Source organism: Portunus trituberculatus, chromosome 17 (assembly GCF_017591435.1).
Source record: "Portunus trituberculatus isolate SZX2019 chromosome 17, ASM1759143v1, whole genome shotgun sequence".
NCBI lineage: Eukaryota > Metazoa > Arthropoda > Malacostraca > Decapoda > Portunidae > Portunus > Portunus trituberculatus.
Genome location: NC_059271.1, coordinates 31,979,376 through 31,997,524, shown reverse-complemented (window position 1 = coordinate 31,997,524; position 18,149 = coordinate 31,979,376). Strand labels below are relative to the sequence as shown.

At 41.3% G+C, this 18,149-nt stretch overlaps 1 protein-coding gene across 3 annotated transcripts in view; it reads left to right on the top strand.

Annotated features, from left to right (window-relative positions):
- The window catches only part of LOC123504722 (lactadherin-like), a 177,779-nt gene that overhangs the window by 119,877 nt on the left and 39,753 nt on the right, over nt 1-18,149 (top strand). For all 3 annotated transcript variants that reach the window (XM_045255474.1, XM_045255473.1, XM_045255472.1), the window contains exon 5: nt 13,415-13,553. In XM_045255474.1, the coding sequence (XP_045111409.1) occupies nt 13,415-13,553 (139 nt within the window). The remainder of the gene's footprint in view (nt 1-13,414; nt 13,554-18,149) is intronic.

The window sequence follows — 18,149 nt, the reverse complement described above, 5'->3', positions numbered from 1 at the left end:
TCATTAGCATTTTTTGCCCTTGAGTTGCCAGTTTAATCAAATGAAATGTAACTGGAGGATTGAAGGCACTCATGCGTGTCGGAGAAGAGCAAATGGTGGACGATCATAATGTTTGCACTGACATGGTTGTGAATTCATATCCATAATTTTGAATATAGACATGAATTATTGTTCTATATATAAGACTTCAGTGAAAATAAGAATACAGTTTACATCAATTTGAGCAGGTATTTCTTTCTCTAAAACGCAGATGTATTTGAGTTTATGAGCAATCGAGTCCTTTACATTTTTTTTATCACCAATTAATGGAAATTCCGGGAGCCCTTGTTCCTATTCAGATATCTAATAGAATGATCATCTCGACACTAGCCAGGCTATACCACTCTCGGGGTCACATTACACACCATTCGAGGCCACCTCAGATAGCTGCCCCTTGGAGAGAGAGACAGACAGATCGCTGATACGGCTCTCCATTGCTCTTGATCGTACCGTGCGGACCCCATCGGCCTCTACAGATAACCGTGGAGGCCTGGTTAACTCCCCCGATCGCGTTTCAGACTCCCCAACGAATATCCAACTTCTGATGACTGACGTGGGCGGCCGGTGAGGACAAAGGTAACAGATAAAAGACAGAGAGAGAGAGAGAGAGAGAGAGAGAGAGAGAGAGAGAGAGAGAGAGAGAGAGAGAGAGAGAGAGAGAGAGAGAGAGAGAGAGAGAGATGGCCGTTTTTTTATTACATGTTAATGGCAGTTGTGTCATTTATTTATTTATTTATTGTTGTATACAAAGTAGCGGCGTACCTGTTTATGTAACTAAGATGTTTGGCAGTCAGCCTTATTATGTGATCACTTGTCTAAAAGATGATTGCTGAGTAACATTTAAAAACATCACTTTTTAAGGTGCTCCTGCTTGCCTCCCCTATCGCCTTTTAGGGCAAACGTACTCTTACTGTACCCAAGATCTATTATGTACACTCAAAAATCCACATCTGTGAGTACGGGCGTCATATTCCTTTCACGTGAGCATCGCAGATAAGGAGGCGGAGGCTTCAACTCGCTCAGTTTTGCATATTGATTCTCACTCAACTGCGACACTTCCATCCAAAAACTGGTCCTGCTGACGTGGCCGCTCTTTTTCCCCCTGCACCTGTCTGCGTATTATTTTTGCCTTTTATTAAATGGCAGTTTTTTTTTCTTTAATCCTGTATCCCACGTATCATGTATCCGCTAACTGCATTGCTTTAGGCCATGCAAGAGGAAGAAGGGTAGCGGCAAGAATCAAGGCACCAGAGGGGCAGCATCCTGGAGGTACAAATTAACAAGGTATGAAACCAGTAAAGCTAAATAAATTCATTAACAAGTGGGTGAGGGCAGATGGACAAATATGTACGTACGTAGACGCTCCCCAAGGCGATACAGCAGTCTTGCACTGACGTCTATCCGTTCCACGATTCACACGATATCAAAAGCAAAATCCCTTTAGATTAGGACGGCTGCGTTCACTCTGATGGTGAAGAATGCAGTAATAATATGGGCAAGGAATATTGCACATCATTCTCAGACACTCGGGTAACACGCAATTGAGAGGCTGGCAGGAAACACTCCACCATCGCTACTGTCTCTCTTCTTCACTCAATAAGCAAGACTTGTAGATAAATCACGAGTATGCCCACGTTGATAATTGTGTAGACAAATGAATGGAGCTCGAGAGCTGCCAAATTTGTGTGTAAATAGTGTAGTGAGTGATTCACAAAGCGTGAGGAACAAAGCAATTATCCACAGTTCCCTGCTACTACCTACCATTCCCTTCCAGTTAATGAATTGCCAGTAAAATTCTAACATGTCAGCAGATTACATATTTGATATACAAGTATCTATGTTCAGTAAAACGAAGAAAAAAACAACATGGAAGATAATCGAATCAAAATATTGAATACAATATTTACTTTCATCTCACAGCGAATTTTGTTAACAGATTACGTGTACTCGGAAGGTAAATGTAGTGCGTGAATTTGTGTAAAGGATTAGAAGAATCATCTGCAGTATTGGTAATGATTGACACCCAAAAAAATACATTTTCTTCCATCAAGGGGGAAAAAATGTCCTTTATATGTGAATATACTTTGATCAGCAACTCGTGTACAAAAGTAAAAACCAGAACTAAATTAATTGTTAGCATTAATAGCGATTTTACTTAAAATTTCATTACATCACATAACATAAAGGGAGATAATGACGTAACGGTTGAATTTCCGTGTGTGTGTGTGTGTGTGTGTGTGTGTGTGGCGGCACGCTGCGCAGTGTGAGGGAGACTGCCTGGTGGTTGCAATCTCCAGCAAGTACACATAGCTGGTTCTCTCCTTCCCTCGGGTTGTGTCTGGGCTGCAGCAGGGGAGGGTGTGGCAATGAGGGATGTGGCAACGTGTTTGGCCTGAAGGCGGAAGGTAATAACACTGCACCTGCCTCACCTTGTATCTTTTTTTTCTATCTGTTTACTTGCTTATTACTTTTGTTTGCTTGTTTATCTAGCCCTCTTCAATCTTTCCCGTGGAGTGAGAGGCTGCTATTGACCAATGAATATCCACGCAACAAGCTGGCCGGAAAAGACAAATCGAGTTGGGAAAATGAGCATCTGTGTAAGCCTGAAAACGGTCAGATTATTTTTTACTTACTTCTTTATGTTTATTCAATTACATCGTATGTTATTGTTTTTTTTTTTTTTACGTTATTCCCTTTAAGTTTCTACATAACGCATTACACCCCGAACCGCCACCAAGGTGTACTGAGGCAGTGTAGTAAGAAAACTCTCATGTCATTAAGTTTGTATCTGCATCATGAGTTGGTGGAAAAACAAAACCAACGAAGATATTAGAAATTTTCGTACAAAAATGCTTCATATAATTTTCCTGCACTCAGGTAGAGTTTATGTAAGAATGCGTTGTTTCCCTGGTGTCCTTGGTTCAACAAGTCTCCTCTCTATCTGGTACACTCCGATAAACCATCACTGGGCCTCGTTACATTATTGTCTCCATCTCACACTCAGAGATATTCTTGTCTCAGCCTTAATTAAAACAACTAACACAATTACCGTCCTTCTTTACACCATTAAATAATTTGTTTTTGTTTTTTTGTTAGAATAATAAACGCAAAATTTGGTCCGCTGTCACATCATTAAGATGTTTTTGCTATTTGTAACATAAGATAATTAAGACCACATTTCTTTTATATATATATATATATATATATATATATATATATATATATATATATATATATATATATATATATATATATATATATATATATATATATATATATATATATATATATATATATGTGTGTGTGTGTGTGTGTGTGTGTGTGTGTGTGTGTGTGTGTGTGTGTGTGTTGTGTTTTCTACGTTAGAATAATGAAGACAATATATTTTTCTCCGTGGCATCAGTAAGTAAGACGCAGTTTCTAATCTTAAATAAGAACAACATCCGTGCCTTCCTTTTGCATGTTGAATAATTTATCTTGATGTCACCTCCATGCAACGCTCCTTTTGTCTTTTATTATTACCATTTATCATTTACATTCGGCTGAGTACCTCCCAATATGTGTCCTTATGCTCGCTGACGCTGACAATGACGTGTGACGTTCTGATATTCTCGGGACTGGTCACTTTGGTAATGCTCAGCGTCTGGGCGTTGATCTTGGTCAGGAAGGAGGAGAACGATGGGCAGTATAGAGTTCCGCCGCTACCGCCCGCCGCTGCTCCCACTGTTGATAAGCTGAGTGGAGCTGCGAGTTACTCCTTTGATACATGGCGGTGAAAGGCAGAACGTGCTTTAACCTCTCTCTCTCTCTCTCTCTCTCTCTCTCTCTCTCTCTCTCTCTCTCTCTGATCTATCTAATTATATCTTCATTAGTTTATTCATTCATATATTTTGTCTTTTTCATTTCATAATATAATTTCTATTTACTTGTTTATTTATGTTTTCTCATTCACCAACATTGTATTCATTCATGTATTTTCTGTTTAACTGATATCAATTTCTAAAGAGTGTTTGAATCAGTTCATTAGGTTTCTGGAACAGTTGACTGAAGGGTAGGACGAAATAACTATTATAAGCCCACTTTATTTGAGTGAAACCTGATTATCTTTCGCCATTATGAGTTACCAGTATAGGCGTTAACCAAGGAATTCTCGTTGTAGAGCGCACGGAAGGAGGTGAACGAGGAACGAGGAACCCAATGAAAAAAACAGACAAGGGTATAAAAAACAAACGAGGTGTTGACTCTTGAGAATCTGATGTTGATTGGGCTAGGTAGGCTGGCCATTGATGGCTGAGACCTTCCCGTCGTAAAGTTTGAGACGCACAAGATAGTAGTTTACGCTCCGATGATTCCTGATTTGACTTTGATGTGTTATCATTATGCTGGGAGGATTGTTTATACCTTATGCCTGGCCACACACACACACACACACACACACACACACACACACAGAGAGAGAGAGAGAGAGAGAGAGAGAGAGACACACACCAGTATAGTCTTCTCAGTGGTATACTGAAGAGGTTAACCCTTGCGAAGTCCCAATTCTGCCCATAATGTACTGAAGATTGCATAGGATTGTTTATGGGGAGCGCCAGTGCCATCAAATGAGAGAGGGTTCTGTGTATTGATGGCACAAAGATGAATTATTATTATCAGTGTAGAAATATTACGTAGATAATAACACTCTCATACATCTGGCAGCCACACTTACCGATGAAAAGACACACACACCGAGTTAACCAGGATTGTTTTGTCCAGGAAAACACCTAACACTACTAATAACAGATATTCTACACTCTCATAACATCTGGTAGCCGCACTTACCCACAGTCCTCAGGCAGCTTCCACCCAGACCAAGGAAAGGATACACACACCGAGTTAATCAGGATTGTTGACTGTCTCCTGTACTTTACTTCAAGCCCCGTGATATTAACAGTTTCATCAATGCACGCGGATACTTACCTATAGGGCTTTGCGAGAACCCCCTTCAATCACACCGTGCGAATATAGTTACAAGGAAGCGATGAACACGGTGGTGGCGCGGTGTGGGGCAGGTGTGAGAGTAGTTTGTTAAGAGATGGAGGGAGAATCAGATACGTCCCTCCCTCGTTATAAAATTGTAGTCGGACATAAGTGGCATCAGTCACCGTCACCTGTCACCTCGGCATTCTCTCTCTCTCTCTCTCTCTCTCTCTCTCTCTCTCTCTCTCTCTCTCTCTTTCGGTTATATCTTTATTTTGTGTATTTTCAAGTTTTATTTCTGGTATATTCTCTCTCTCTCTCTCTCTCTCTCTCTCTCTCTCTCTCTCTCTCTCTCTCTCTCTCTCTCTCCAACACGTCAGATTAAATAGCTAATTGACAGTAAAATATCACGGCACGAGTTCTGTTGTTCTGAATCGCGTCAGTGGCAGCGAGTCTCAAAGGTTATCATCCTCAACACTCGTGTTTTTCGATTGTCTCTGATTAAAGAAATCGACGGTTATTTAAATACATTAATCGCCGCCTTCCTTATATTGATCCACTAATGAATGAGACTGATTTAATTTCTACTTAATATAGTTTTTTATATAAAATCTGAAAAATGGTGGGATTTTTTCGTTAATGGTCATAAAATGTTACGAATGACGTGAAAACAATTAATTAGAAAATGAACTGATCTAAATCAAGGCTTTTTTTTTTTTTTATAACAAGGCCCTGAGTTAAGGAGACGATATATTGACACTTTACAGACTCCCTTAACCCTTTCAGTGCTATGACGCACTTCCATATTCATTCTGCTTACCGTTTAGTGACTTTATACAGCTTCAGAAGCTTATGTTGGGGATTGAAATAGATAGTGAAGAGGTGAAACATGCCCAAATAAATAAAAGAAGGTAATTTTTCTGTATTTTTATAAGGATCAGAAAATAATAAATAAACTTACCTACAGTGATAAATATTTAATAGCTTTTCCTATGAACAAATTTATCAGAGTGTACAAAAGCACTTCAGAATTCAATAATGTTACAAAGTCATACAAAAAATTAAATAGGAAAAGGATAAAGAATAAAGAAGCCATTGGTATCGCTGTTGGTCCGCTCTGAACACTGGATGAAGGAAAATTTTTCGAGAAAATGTAGAATTGACGCGAATTATTGACTGATTTTAATAGCATGTTTTTGTGCTTTCATTTTTTAGTTCAGGTTAATCATTGCCTGTGATTAATGAAGATCAAGAAAGTCTCTAAAGTTCATTGCTCTGATGATGCAAAGGAGAGAGAGAGAGAGAGAGAGAGAGAGAGAGAGAGAGAGAGAGAGAGAGAGAGAGAGAGACAGACAGACAGACAGACAGACAGACAGACAGACAGACAGACAGACAGACAGACAGACAGACAGAGAGAGAGACCGTACATTGTGTGTGTGTGTGTGTGTACGCGCAGCAGGGGTTGGCCGTCAGATGGAATGGACAAGGCGTGTGCAGGGCAGGCGGTTCAAGTTACCTGTGCTCAGCGGAAGTCTTCGCTAATTAGGCCTGAGGGTAATGTCCGGTGTTCAGTGGCAACCACGCTCAGATGGATTTATCATGAGTTAGTCAGACTCTATCTCCTCCTCCTCCTCCTCCTCCTCCTCCTCTCCATAGATTGCCTGTCTGCCTGTTTGAAAGCGGCACTCACGGCACCACCCCACACCTCTTCACTGCACTTTCACCTGGTTCAAACTAAAAACACTTGCCAGATCACCGACTAGGCAGTTTTTATTTTTATTTTTTATTTAGATGAATACATTATATATATATATATATATATATATATATATATATATATATATATATATATATATATATATATATATATATATATATACCTGTATAATTTTTGTCATTAGTTTTAGAGTTTGAGCGAAGGTCCGTTATATCATGGTTGATCTCTGCTGGCTTTGTTGTACCGTCTCTGTGTTCAGCAATGAAGTGAAAACTGATGGACGCACGCTTGTTGGTCACCTGAGTTATTCTGCCTTATTATTAGTGTAGAGAATCTAGCCTGCAGGTGGCGTGTCCAGGTACCTTGTTCAGTTTAATGAGGGAGGATGCAGGCACACTGAAGCAGAAAAGTTCATTCAGCTGGAGATATTTTATTTTAATTGCAAATTCTGAGAGAAGGATTTCGGTGAAAGAAAATATTACTTGAGAGCAAGAGGAGAGAACACGTTAGGGTTGTATGTTTCATTATACCGTGTTATTGTCTTTTATTTGCACAATTTAAAACGTTAACATAGGTGTTCTTTTGAAAACGCCAATATTTTTTTAAGGAGAAGCAGCAGCTAATACTCTTGTGTTCCTGGTATTACGTGTACAGACCGAAATACGTAATTTTACATAATTTCAATAGAAAATTTGTTAATTTCAATAGAAAATGTGTTAAATGTATGATGTATACGCAAGAAAAACCTTCCAGTGTACCTTTTTAATCATTTGGCGAGTCAGAGGCTCCGCTTTCACTAAATGTAAAGTGAGAATGGATGCCTCGATGGAGCAATTACGATTTTTTTCTTTTGGTATCGCATTAACTACTCACCAAACGCAAGGAGAGAGAGAGAGAGAGAGAGAGAGAGAGAGAGAGAGAGAGAGAGAGAGAGAGACAGACAGACAGACAGACAGACAGACAGACAGACAGACAGACAGACAGACAGACAGACAGACAGACAGTGAGTGACTGAGTGAGTGTCAGAGAGAGAGAGAGAGAGAGAGAGAGAGAGAGAGAGAGACAGACAGACAGACAGACAGACAGACAGACAGACAGACAGACAGACAGACAGAGACTTTGATTACAGTGTCATGGCTACGGTGGTGCTGTAGAATGGCAGCGAGGCCAGTGAGGGGAGCCGCGTGTCTTCCTGATGTAAATAATTAATTCCATTAGAGAGAGGAACAGTGGCGTCGCCTCCTCATTATCTGGTGATGAATGGGTGGCTAGAAATTATATTGGTCATCACAACTCTCTCTCTCTCTCTCTCTCTCTCTCTCTCTCTCTCTCTCTCTCTCTCTCTCTCTCTCTCTCTCTCTCTCTTGTAGATAAAACGTAAGGAGTGTTCTGTCTTACTTATTTGTCGGGATGGAAGGAACAGAAAAGAGTAAGAAAAATGGAGAGGAGGAGGAGGAGGAGGAGGAGGAGAAGGAGAAAGTAGGAGGAAGGAGGAAGGAGAAGGGAGGAGGAGGAGGAGAAAGAAGGAGGAAAGAGGAGAAGGAAGAGAAAGGAGGAGGAAGGGCGGAAGGAGAAGGGAGGAGGAGGAGGAGGAGAAAGAAGGAGGAAAGAGGAGAAGAAAGAGAAAGGAGGAGGAAGGAGGAGGCGTAGGGGAAATATAACAAAAAGGAGGCGTTACTGAAGCAGGAAGGACAAGAGCCTGTAAGGAAGGGCACCAAGAGGACAGAACCTTTACATGCACAAGAGCAGCTTCAGCGGGTCGAGTTACTTGGAGGCAGCGGGAGTGGTTACATATAAGGTTCCACAGACAGAGTTAGATAATTTTTTAGAAGACCTCCCTGGGATGAAATTACTCATGGTCATACTTTCTCATCCTCTTCATACACCAAAAAGTTTCACCTTAAGAGCGTGTTTGTTGGGGACAGTGCTGTGTTCGACATTACTTTGATACGCTTTTTACACCCTATCTCTCTCTCTCTCTCTCTCTCTCTCTCTCTCTCTCTCTCTCTCTCTCTCTCTCTCTCTCTCTCTCTCTTAGATAAAACGTAAGAAGTGTTCTGTTTTACTTATTTGTCAGCATAGAAGGAACAGAAAAGTCTACGAGAAGCAAGAGGAGAAGGAAGAGGAGGAGGAGAGTGAGGGAAAGTGAGGAAGGAGGATATGGGACAAGGATGAGCTGCGTTTGGGGGGGGAGGGAGGGCAGTACGCGGGCAGAACATGCACAAGAGCAGCTCCAGCGGATCGAGTTACTTGGAAGCAGCGGGTGTGGTTACATTTTAGGTTCCAAAGGTAGTGGTAGATGAGTTTTAGGTGACCCTCCTGCGGTGAAAATATTTACGGTCATAGTTTCTCATCCTCTTCATGCATTACTACTGACCTTTCTCCTCCTCCTCAGCGAAATGTTTGGCGTTTGCTGGCGACGCTGCCTATGAATTATGACATTAGTCTGTCGGACTTTTTACACTCCTTCTCCTGCCCCTCCTCCTTCTCCTCTTCCTCCTCATGCTCCTCCTCCTCCTCCTCCTCCTCCTCCTCCTCCTCCTCCTCCTCCTCCTCCTCCTCCTCCTCCTCCTCTCCTTTTCCTCCTTTTCTTCCTGCTGCTGCTGCATCTGCTGCTCCTGCTCCTCTCTTTCTCTTCGTCCTTTTCCTCATCCTCCTTTTCCTGTTCGTTCTCCTCTGTCTTTTTTCCTCCTTTTTGTTTTCTTTTTGTTCTTGCCCTTATATTTCTTGTCTCTTTATCAGGTTAGGGAAAAATTAGGTAAGAGAGTATTTTTACGTACCCACCAAGTATTCGCCATAACCTTGAATACTTTTTTTTTTTTTGTGATCAGTTAAGTGCGGGTATTTTTCTTTTTTTCACTCAAATAGCTGCTACCGGATGCTACCTGCAACATGACCAGGCCAAAATTAGACACAATGAATTGTGACGGTACATGAACAAGGTGGGTTTTAAATATCATTTATGATGAAGGATATTCTTCAAGATATGAGTGGAAGAAGAAGGAGGAAGAGTGTACTTGATATATTCTAGGACACACCCACTTAAGAAATGACCGTCGGGCAAATCCATAACTTTGGATACACAAGGCAACTCTTATAGATTTTTCCTTTTAAATTTTTACTTATTAGATTTAGGTTGAAATTAAGTTAGCCAAGATTACAAATGCTGAATATATATATATATATATATATATATATATATATATATATATATATATATATATATATATATATATATATATATATATATATATATATATATATATATATATATATATATATATATATATATATATATATATATATATATATATATATATATATATATATACACACACACACACACACACACAGAGAGAGAGAGAGAGAGAGAGAGAGAGAGAGAGAGAGAGAGAGAGAGAGAGAGAGAGAGAGAGAGAGAGAGAGAGAGTAAATAGATAGATAGATAGATAGATATGTAAATAGATAAAAAGATAGGTAGATAGATATGTGTATGTGGGAGGAGAGAGAGAGAGAGAGAGAGAGAGAGAGAGAGAGAGAGAGAGAGAGAGAGAGAGAGAGAGAGAGAGAGTTATCTCTCGAAATGTATATAGAACAATACAAAAGAAAAACACTACTATTACTGACACTACATTGAATATAAAAGTGTCTCATTAACTTTAAAGAAAGGAGGGACTTGTTAGACGAAGCAGCCGGCGTTCCTTGCGGCCCGGGAGGTACTTGTGAGTGTTGTAAATATCACTGAATTTGTCATGAATATAGTGCAGTATAATGGAATACAAATATCATGGTTAAGAAAAATGGTTTGTAGGAGATTGTTGCCTCTTATGTCCAGTGATAAAGATTGTCTTCGCACGGACACAAGAGAGCAGAAGAAGAAAGACAGGGTACTTGTGCACAGGACACATTGATAAGCTGCTGAATAATGAAGAGAGACCTGATGGCTGCTGCTTCTGCTGCTGCTCGATATGCCCATCAGTGTGCATTGTTTGCTTCGTGTCATATGGAATGCCTGACTTTTCATGTTGGGAGACTTCAAAAATAAATAAGTATAGATAATGATAAATAAAATAACAATCAAATGAAACAAACATATCTTTCTTACTCTCGTTCGCTTTTATATGAACACCTGGACATACCTTGCCTGAAATCGTGCACACTTTCCCGGGAGCACTTATGAGGCAATCGTACAATGAAGCACGCGGTTTTGATCACTCTCGCTGCTCTTTCATAGAAGCTCCCCATTTAGATTAACCTCTTCAATACTGAGACACATTTTTACCTTGACTTTTGGGTACGATTAGACGAACTAGGAAAGGCCTATGGAATGCAGATGATTAATGCCCAAAGCCTTCATTTTAATCCTCCACATCAGTTTCTGAAGCTGCAAAAAAATCACCAAATAGCAAGCAGAATGAATATGGAAACTCGTCCTGGTGCTGAAGTGATTAATATTTCGGTGCTCCCTAACTTGAGACCACGTGAACGCTCCCACACACCTGAGCTCGGCCACTGGTAAGGTGTTGCGTTACCTGCAGGTGGTATCAAAGTTGGCATCAAATCCACAGCGGAATACGAACCTTGATGTTGTTCACCTGATGCTCTAATCTTACTCTACACGCTCCATAGGTCGTTTCCCTCCCCAGATCAGTAACCCTAGCGGTGTCATGTGATGCTAGACAGGCGTGTGTGCTGGGAGGACAGGTGTGTGTGCTGGGAGAGGTGTGTGTGTGATGCTAGACAGGGGTGTGTGCTGGGACAGGTGTTTATGCTGGGAGGACAGGTGTTTGTGCAAGTGTCATGTGATGCTAAACAGGTGTGTGTGCTGGGACAGGTGTGTGTGTAATGCTAGACAGGGGTGTGTGCTGGGACAGGTGTGTGTGATGCTAGACAGGTGTGTGTGCTGGGACAGGTGTGTGTGCTGGAAGGACAGGTGTGTGTGCTGGGAGGACAGGTGTGTGTGCTGGAAGGGCAGAAGACAGGTGTGTGTGTGTGTGTGTGTGTGTGTGTGTGTGTGTGTGTGTGTGCCTATGTTGAGATGAGACAGGAGTGAAGTGTAACAATATTTTCATTAACTCTTCGCTTATTTAATTTATTGCATTGTGTGAAGAAAAATAAATAATAACTGATGATAATTTTGCAGGGTCTATCATGTTATTTTTTTATTCAGTCTATCATCATAGTTATTTGATATCTATATTCGACACCCTACATATTTCTTTACTTATTCATTTATCTCCTTTATCAATTCCTTTTATCTGATTTAATTCTATTTCATTTAGTTTTTCTTCCAAAGCTCTATATCTGAACTCACACCTAACACTTACACGCTGAAAAATGTCAAGAAAGTATTGAATTTCCATTATAGAAAAGCTTTATTAACCTAAAACGAAACTGCAGTGTAATGCTGTGAAACCTGGAGAAAGGTGGCGCGGATGTACGTTGGTAGTGGGGAGAGAGAGAGAGAGAGAGAGAGAGAGAGAGAGAGAGAGACAGACAGACAGACAGACAGACAGACAGACAGTCTCAAACCCCAAAATGAACAGGAAATACACCAGATTTTACATATGAATGGCAGGACACTCACTCACCTGTCATGAGAAGAGCCATTACTCAAACCTTCGTCAAGATTATTATCGCCACACAAGCATATGTATGAAGCTTCCACCCCCACCGCCCTCACTTTTTTTTTACTTCGAGCCAATACGTGAGAGTCAGGCGGCTGGAGTAAGTGTTGGTGTGTACGTACATATCGAAGCATTCCATCAGGGAGGCGGTCGCTCAGCTAAGTACAGGGCGAGAATCATCACCACTCAAGCAGGTTTGGTGGCTCTTGAGTTTGGTTCACATGGAGGCGGTGCTGACTAGTGGCTATCCTTCTTTTTTGAGCTCCCATAGACGGTCTGGCAGGCAAATGAACTTTCTCCCTTCCACTCACACTCAGAAATACAGGGGAGATTTTTCTGTGCGTATGCGAGTGTTCTGATAATATTGTCCTTCGTCTCGCTTTAACACTTGATCCTAATCAGAAACGCCATCTTCTCTCACCACAACAATTTTCAAGGCCACAGAGACGACTAGCCGGGTTTTCAAGACAGTTTTTCCTTGTGATAAACTAGAAATCTTGCTAATACATAACCAGAACTCTTAATATATTATTGAAAACACGAGTGTCTTAATTCAACTATAACCTTTGGAAAGCATTGATAGTAAGAGCAACGACGAAACCCATTATCATCTTTATTACTTCCTCAACTATCTGTACGCACGTTTTCCCAAGTTCTTATAAGTGTCATCGGAATCAATTATTTTTATCGGTAGGCGTGTTTTTTTTTTAAGGAAGAGGGGAAAGCTGGCCGGCCAAGGGCAACAAAAAATGACAAAAAAGACCCACTTGATTGCCAATTCCCTAAAAGATTAATAGAGTTAGCCAAAAGTCTGGGACAAATGTCTTGAAACCTCCCCCCCCTTAAAATAAGTTAAGTCGTAGGAAGATGGAAATACAGAAGCAGGCAGGATGAAATGCTTCCTAGTCAAACTGGTTCTTTACAACCGATACAAACTTTAATTTCCGTCTACATTTTTTACAAACCTGGCTGAACCTTGATGATCGGTGTGAGTGACAACACACCTGTATCTGTCTATTAGTGACTTCTTTACTAAACCGGCTAACCACAAATCTTGTATCCCGTGCAGGTGTTCCAGGCCAACGTTGACTCACACCAGACAAGACACAACTACGTGGAGCCGCCGGTGCTGGGTCGCTTTGTGAGGCTACACGTGTTGGAGTGGCACACACACCCCTCCATGCGTTTTGAGCTGCTCGGCTGTCAGGGTAGGTAATTGCAACACTGTCTATACTCTACCGTAGTCTCTCTCTCTCTCTCTCTCTCTCTCTCTCTCTCTCTCTCTCTCTCTCTCTCTCTCTCCATTATCTTCCAGTTAATTGTCTTGTCAGCATAAAAACTTGGGCAACATTTCACTTGTGATTGTCGCCTACAGGAAATGTCCTAATTATATAACTGACAGTCGACCTAATGATACCTGCTACAAAACACAACGCTGCTTTAATTACGTCATTATAATTGAGGTAAATAATAGAGAGCTGTGCTTTTTTACCTGCAGGTGCTTCTCATAGTGCTACAGGTAATGATAAAGGCTAAAGACATCACCATAGACATTCTCTCTCTCTCTCTCTCTCTCTCTCTCTCTCTCTCTCTCTCTCTCTCTCTCTCTCTCTCTCTCTCTCTCTCTCTCTTTGAAACACACTCCAGCGCTGCTTTATAATCTCACAGCAAACAGTCACCAAAACATGCCACGTCGTACATTTGTTTGCGATTACTGAGTGCTGCACAATACACGGACTAAATTTATATACCAGCAGACCCTCCATATCTTCACACCAGACTATGGGCCGTATTCAGAAACGACTTCCCCTCTCACTACTACAATTTTGCAAGGCCACAGAGACAACTAGCACGGTTTTCAAGACAGTTCTTCCTTATGTTAAACTAGAAATGCTGCCAATCCATCACCTGAACCATAAAAATACTCCTAAAATCACGAGTATCTTCAAGTAGAGCTTTCAACACTGGGACACATTTTTACTTTGAGATTTATGTACGATTAGACCATTTTATTGACATGAGGAAGGGTCTGTGGAAGTTAGAAGATTAATGTCTATAGTCTTTACTATTTTATTCCCCCACACAAGTTTTTGAAGCTGTATAAAATCACCAAATAGTAAGCAGAATGAATATGGAAACGTGTCATGGTACTCAAGGGGTTAAAAACACGAGTATCTTTGGAAAGTGGTGATGGTGAGAGAGGAAAATGTTTTAGAATACGGGCATATATACTGCAACACCTTCCGTATCTTCACATCAGATTATGCACTGCAACTCCTTTATCGCCACACCAGGCTCTCTCTTCTCCTGTAGATAATCCATCTCAACCTGTCTCAAATTAGTGACCTCGCCTTACAGTGTTGATTACTATCTTGTCTATTTTTTTTTTCTTTTCCTTTATTCATCTCCATCCTCAGCCGCTGTGGCAAAATTCATAATGGCTATTGGCAGGCGAGAAAGGACTGGTTTCATGCACTCCACTTATAGGTAACAGACGGGTACAAAATTGCACGATCTTTGAAATTACTCTTATTTACAGAAGTCAAAAAGTTTACTATATAATTTCAAATATAGAACACAAAGGGAAAAAATTGTCCGGTAGATAAGGGGTCTCACATATTAGAAGGACAGTGCCGCCAGGTTGAGCTCTCTCTACCTGTGCCGTGGCAACACTCTGCTCTGATTGGCTCCGCGCCTCGTGCTTATACAGAAAACTTCCCTCAATAAAATTAAGCGAATTATTTGGACTCAGCGGACGAAGACGTGTGGAAAATATTGCCTGAGGAAGTAAAGTGCATTGGTAGCCTAGACATACTCCAACTTTGGCAAAATAAATGCATGATACTACATTGAATATTCTGTGAAGGACTGGATTCTACGCTGTTTTTATCCTCGGGCTTAACATTTCTGATTATTACTTTTTATTTCAATGTTTTAAGACGTCGAGGCAGAACATGTAAACTGAGAAACAAAAGGAAATCATATTTGTTAATATTTATTTTTGTACGTATAAAGCTTTGGAGGGTGGTGGGGGGGAGGGAGAGCAGTGGGTTGGGGATTTCTGTATAAAGCTGTGGAGGGTGGTGGGGGGGGAGGGAGAGAACTGGGTTGGGGATTTTTGCATAAAGCTGTGGAGGGTGATGATGGGAGGGGAGGGAAGGGAGTGTGTTGGGGATTTGATCTATGGTTTGCATTCACGACCTCATTTGTTTGGGTACCCTTATTGGAAAGAGTGACTATTCATTCATCACTCTCTCTCTCTCTCTCTCTCTCTCTCTCTCTCTCTCTCTCTCTCTCTCTCTCTCTCTCTCTCTCTCTCTCTCTCTCTCTCTCTCTCTCTCTCTCTCTCTCTCTGTGTGTGTGTGTGTGTGTGTGTGTGTGTGTGTGTGTGTGTGTGTGTGGTGTGTGTGTTTACATGTCGGAGAGAGAGAGAGAGAGAGAGAGAGAGAGAGAGAGAGAGAGAGAGAGGCAGACAGACAGAGAGACAGACAGACACAGAGACAGACAGACAGACACAGAGACAGACAGACAGACACAGAGACAGACAGACAGACAGACAGACAGACAGACAGACAGACGTAGCCCAACACTATGTACAGCAACAGAGACCCAACACATTATTTCCTTTGTGGGCGTGAACTTTTGTAACAAATGGGTGAAATGGAACAGTTTTGTCTCTCCCTCCCACCAGTGACGGCCAGGAAACAGTGGCGAGGTTAACTCATTGCAAGGGTCCCAGTGCCCGCCTGCCATCAGTGTCCCTCTGAGCACACCATCTCACCAGAGCGGGATTCCAACACCGAAAGCCTTGATATACTGAGACTAACAGCTGTGATTTGCATAGTTTTCCAATGAATCCGTGAACGCTAGGAGGTGGAGAGTGAGCTCGCGTTCATGTAGTATATCTCTCGCAACTTTGAGATGAAATACTACTCCTTCACGTAGATTTATAAGGCTTCCTCTTGGGCATAAATCTTACCGCGGGCAGAAGTGTATGGATGGCAGTCTTCCCTAGCTCCCTTCCTGCATATCTCACCCTTCCTTCTCATCACCGGGGATTTATACACCTTCACGATTACAGTAGATAATAGCACCGGTCATGATCTTCACTTACCTCGGTTTCATCATCATCCCATTACACTACTCACGTCAAGTTGATCCGCTGAAATGAAAGGGCATGAGTAAGATAAGATGATCTGCTAAATGATTCTAATTATCCTTAGCTATGCGGTCAGTGTTGCTGGTGGAGCGTCCTTCCTGACATAATTATAATCTATCTCTCTAGACGTCGCGGCCGTAAATCAGCGGAGTTTATGGGGCGGTAAATTAGTAAGCCACGAGAGGAACATGCATTACGATGTTGTAAGTCGTACTTTACGTTTTAACGTACGGAAAAGAGTAGTACCACCTTGTCCTATAATGGCCACGCTGTGTTCAAGCCATGCTCCATTCTTCGCCCCTGACCAGAGCAGCACAACACTGCTGCGTGGCTCTTACCTTTTGACTCTTGCTTATTGCTTCATGGTGCAGGTCAAGGAGAGAGAGAGAGAGAGAGAGAGAGAGAGAGAGAGAGAGAGAGAGAGAGAGAGAGAGAGAGAGAGAGAGAGAGAGAGAGAGAGCAACAAAAAATTAAGGTTAAAGATTTTAAAAAGAAAAGAAGTGAATCGACAGTAATGACATATATCTTAAACGTTTGTATACTATATATCTCGGATTCCAATGTGTGTGTGTGTGTGTGTGTGTGTGTGTGTGTGTGTGTGTGTGTGTGTGTGTGTGTGTGTGTGTGTGTGTGTGTGTGCGTGCGTGGGTACGTGCGCTAAGGAGGTAAAAGAAGAAAACAGAGGATGATAGAAGAAAAGGCAATTCACGTAATTGAATAGACTTGGAGAATAGCCATTATTAGAGCAAGTATTGCATGCATTTTGCCTCACTGTGATGTAGGTCTTAACAGTGCACATGTGGCGTCAAATCAGGGAAGAATAGAAGAAAGACAGTTTTGCACAGTGAATAGATAGTCATAACAGGATAAGTGTGCCTTTCACCTCATCGTGGCCAAGCAGGTCGAGGGAAAAAAGAATAAAGAAGCGAAATAGAAGTAAAGAAAACAGCTTAAATATATGAATGATATTAAATAACCGTCCCCAATAGAAGAAATGTTACATGCCTGTAATTTTCTTGGTGTTCGTTATAGAAAACACAATAACATGGATGAGTAGAAATATAAAAAGATAAATTTGATGAGTAGATGGACAGTGTTGATAGGCGCAGAACTATAACCATTACCTGCGTCTCTTCTCGCCTCGGTATTATTGTTCGCTAAAATGAGAAAAGGAGAAAAGCCACGATGAATAAAGAATGAATTTGCGGTATAAATGGAGAGGGACGATAGAGAGTGTAGGGATCGATAATGATAAAGAACCTTAACTAATATTACGTACTACTCAATTTACAAACTTAGGGTGAGGCTAACTGCTCTTTACCATAATGATCATCCTCCCATCTCTATCCGCACTCAGCAAGCCTGCGCCGCGAAGACTGGGCATTATACAAGGGCGGAACAGTAACGTAAAGAGAGACTGGACATGATAAAAGGGCGGAATAGTAACATAGAGAGACTGGACATGATAAAAGGGCGGAACAGTAACGTAAAGAGAGACTGGACATGATAAAAGGGCGGAACAGTATAGTAAAGAGAAGGAAGCATTTCTCTTACCCATCCCATCCCATAAGAGCTCAGGTAGTAAAGTAAAAGAATTTTCACCTACTATATCAGACTATGGAATAAAAAGTGTGGTTCTCAGGTA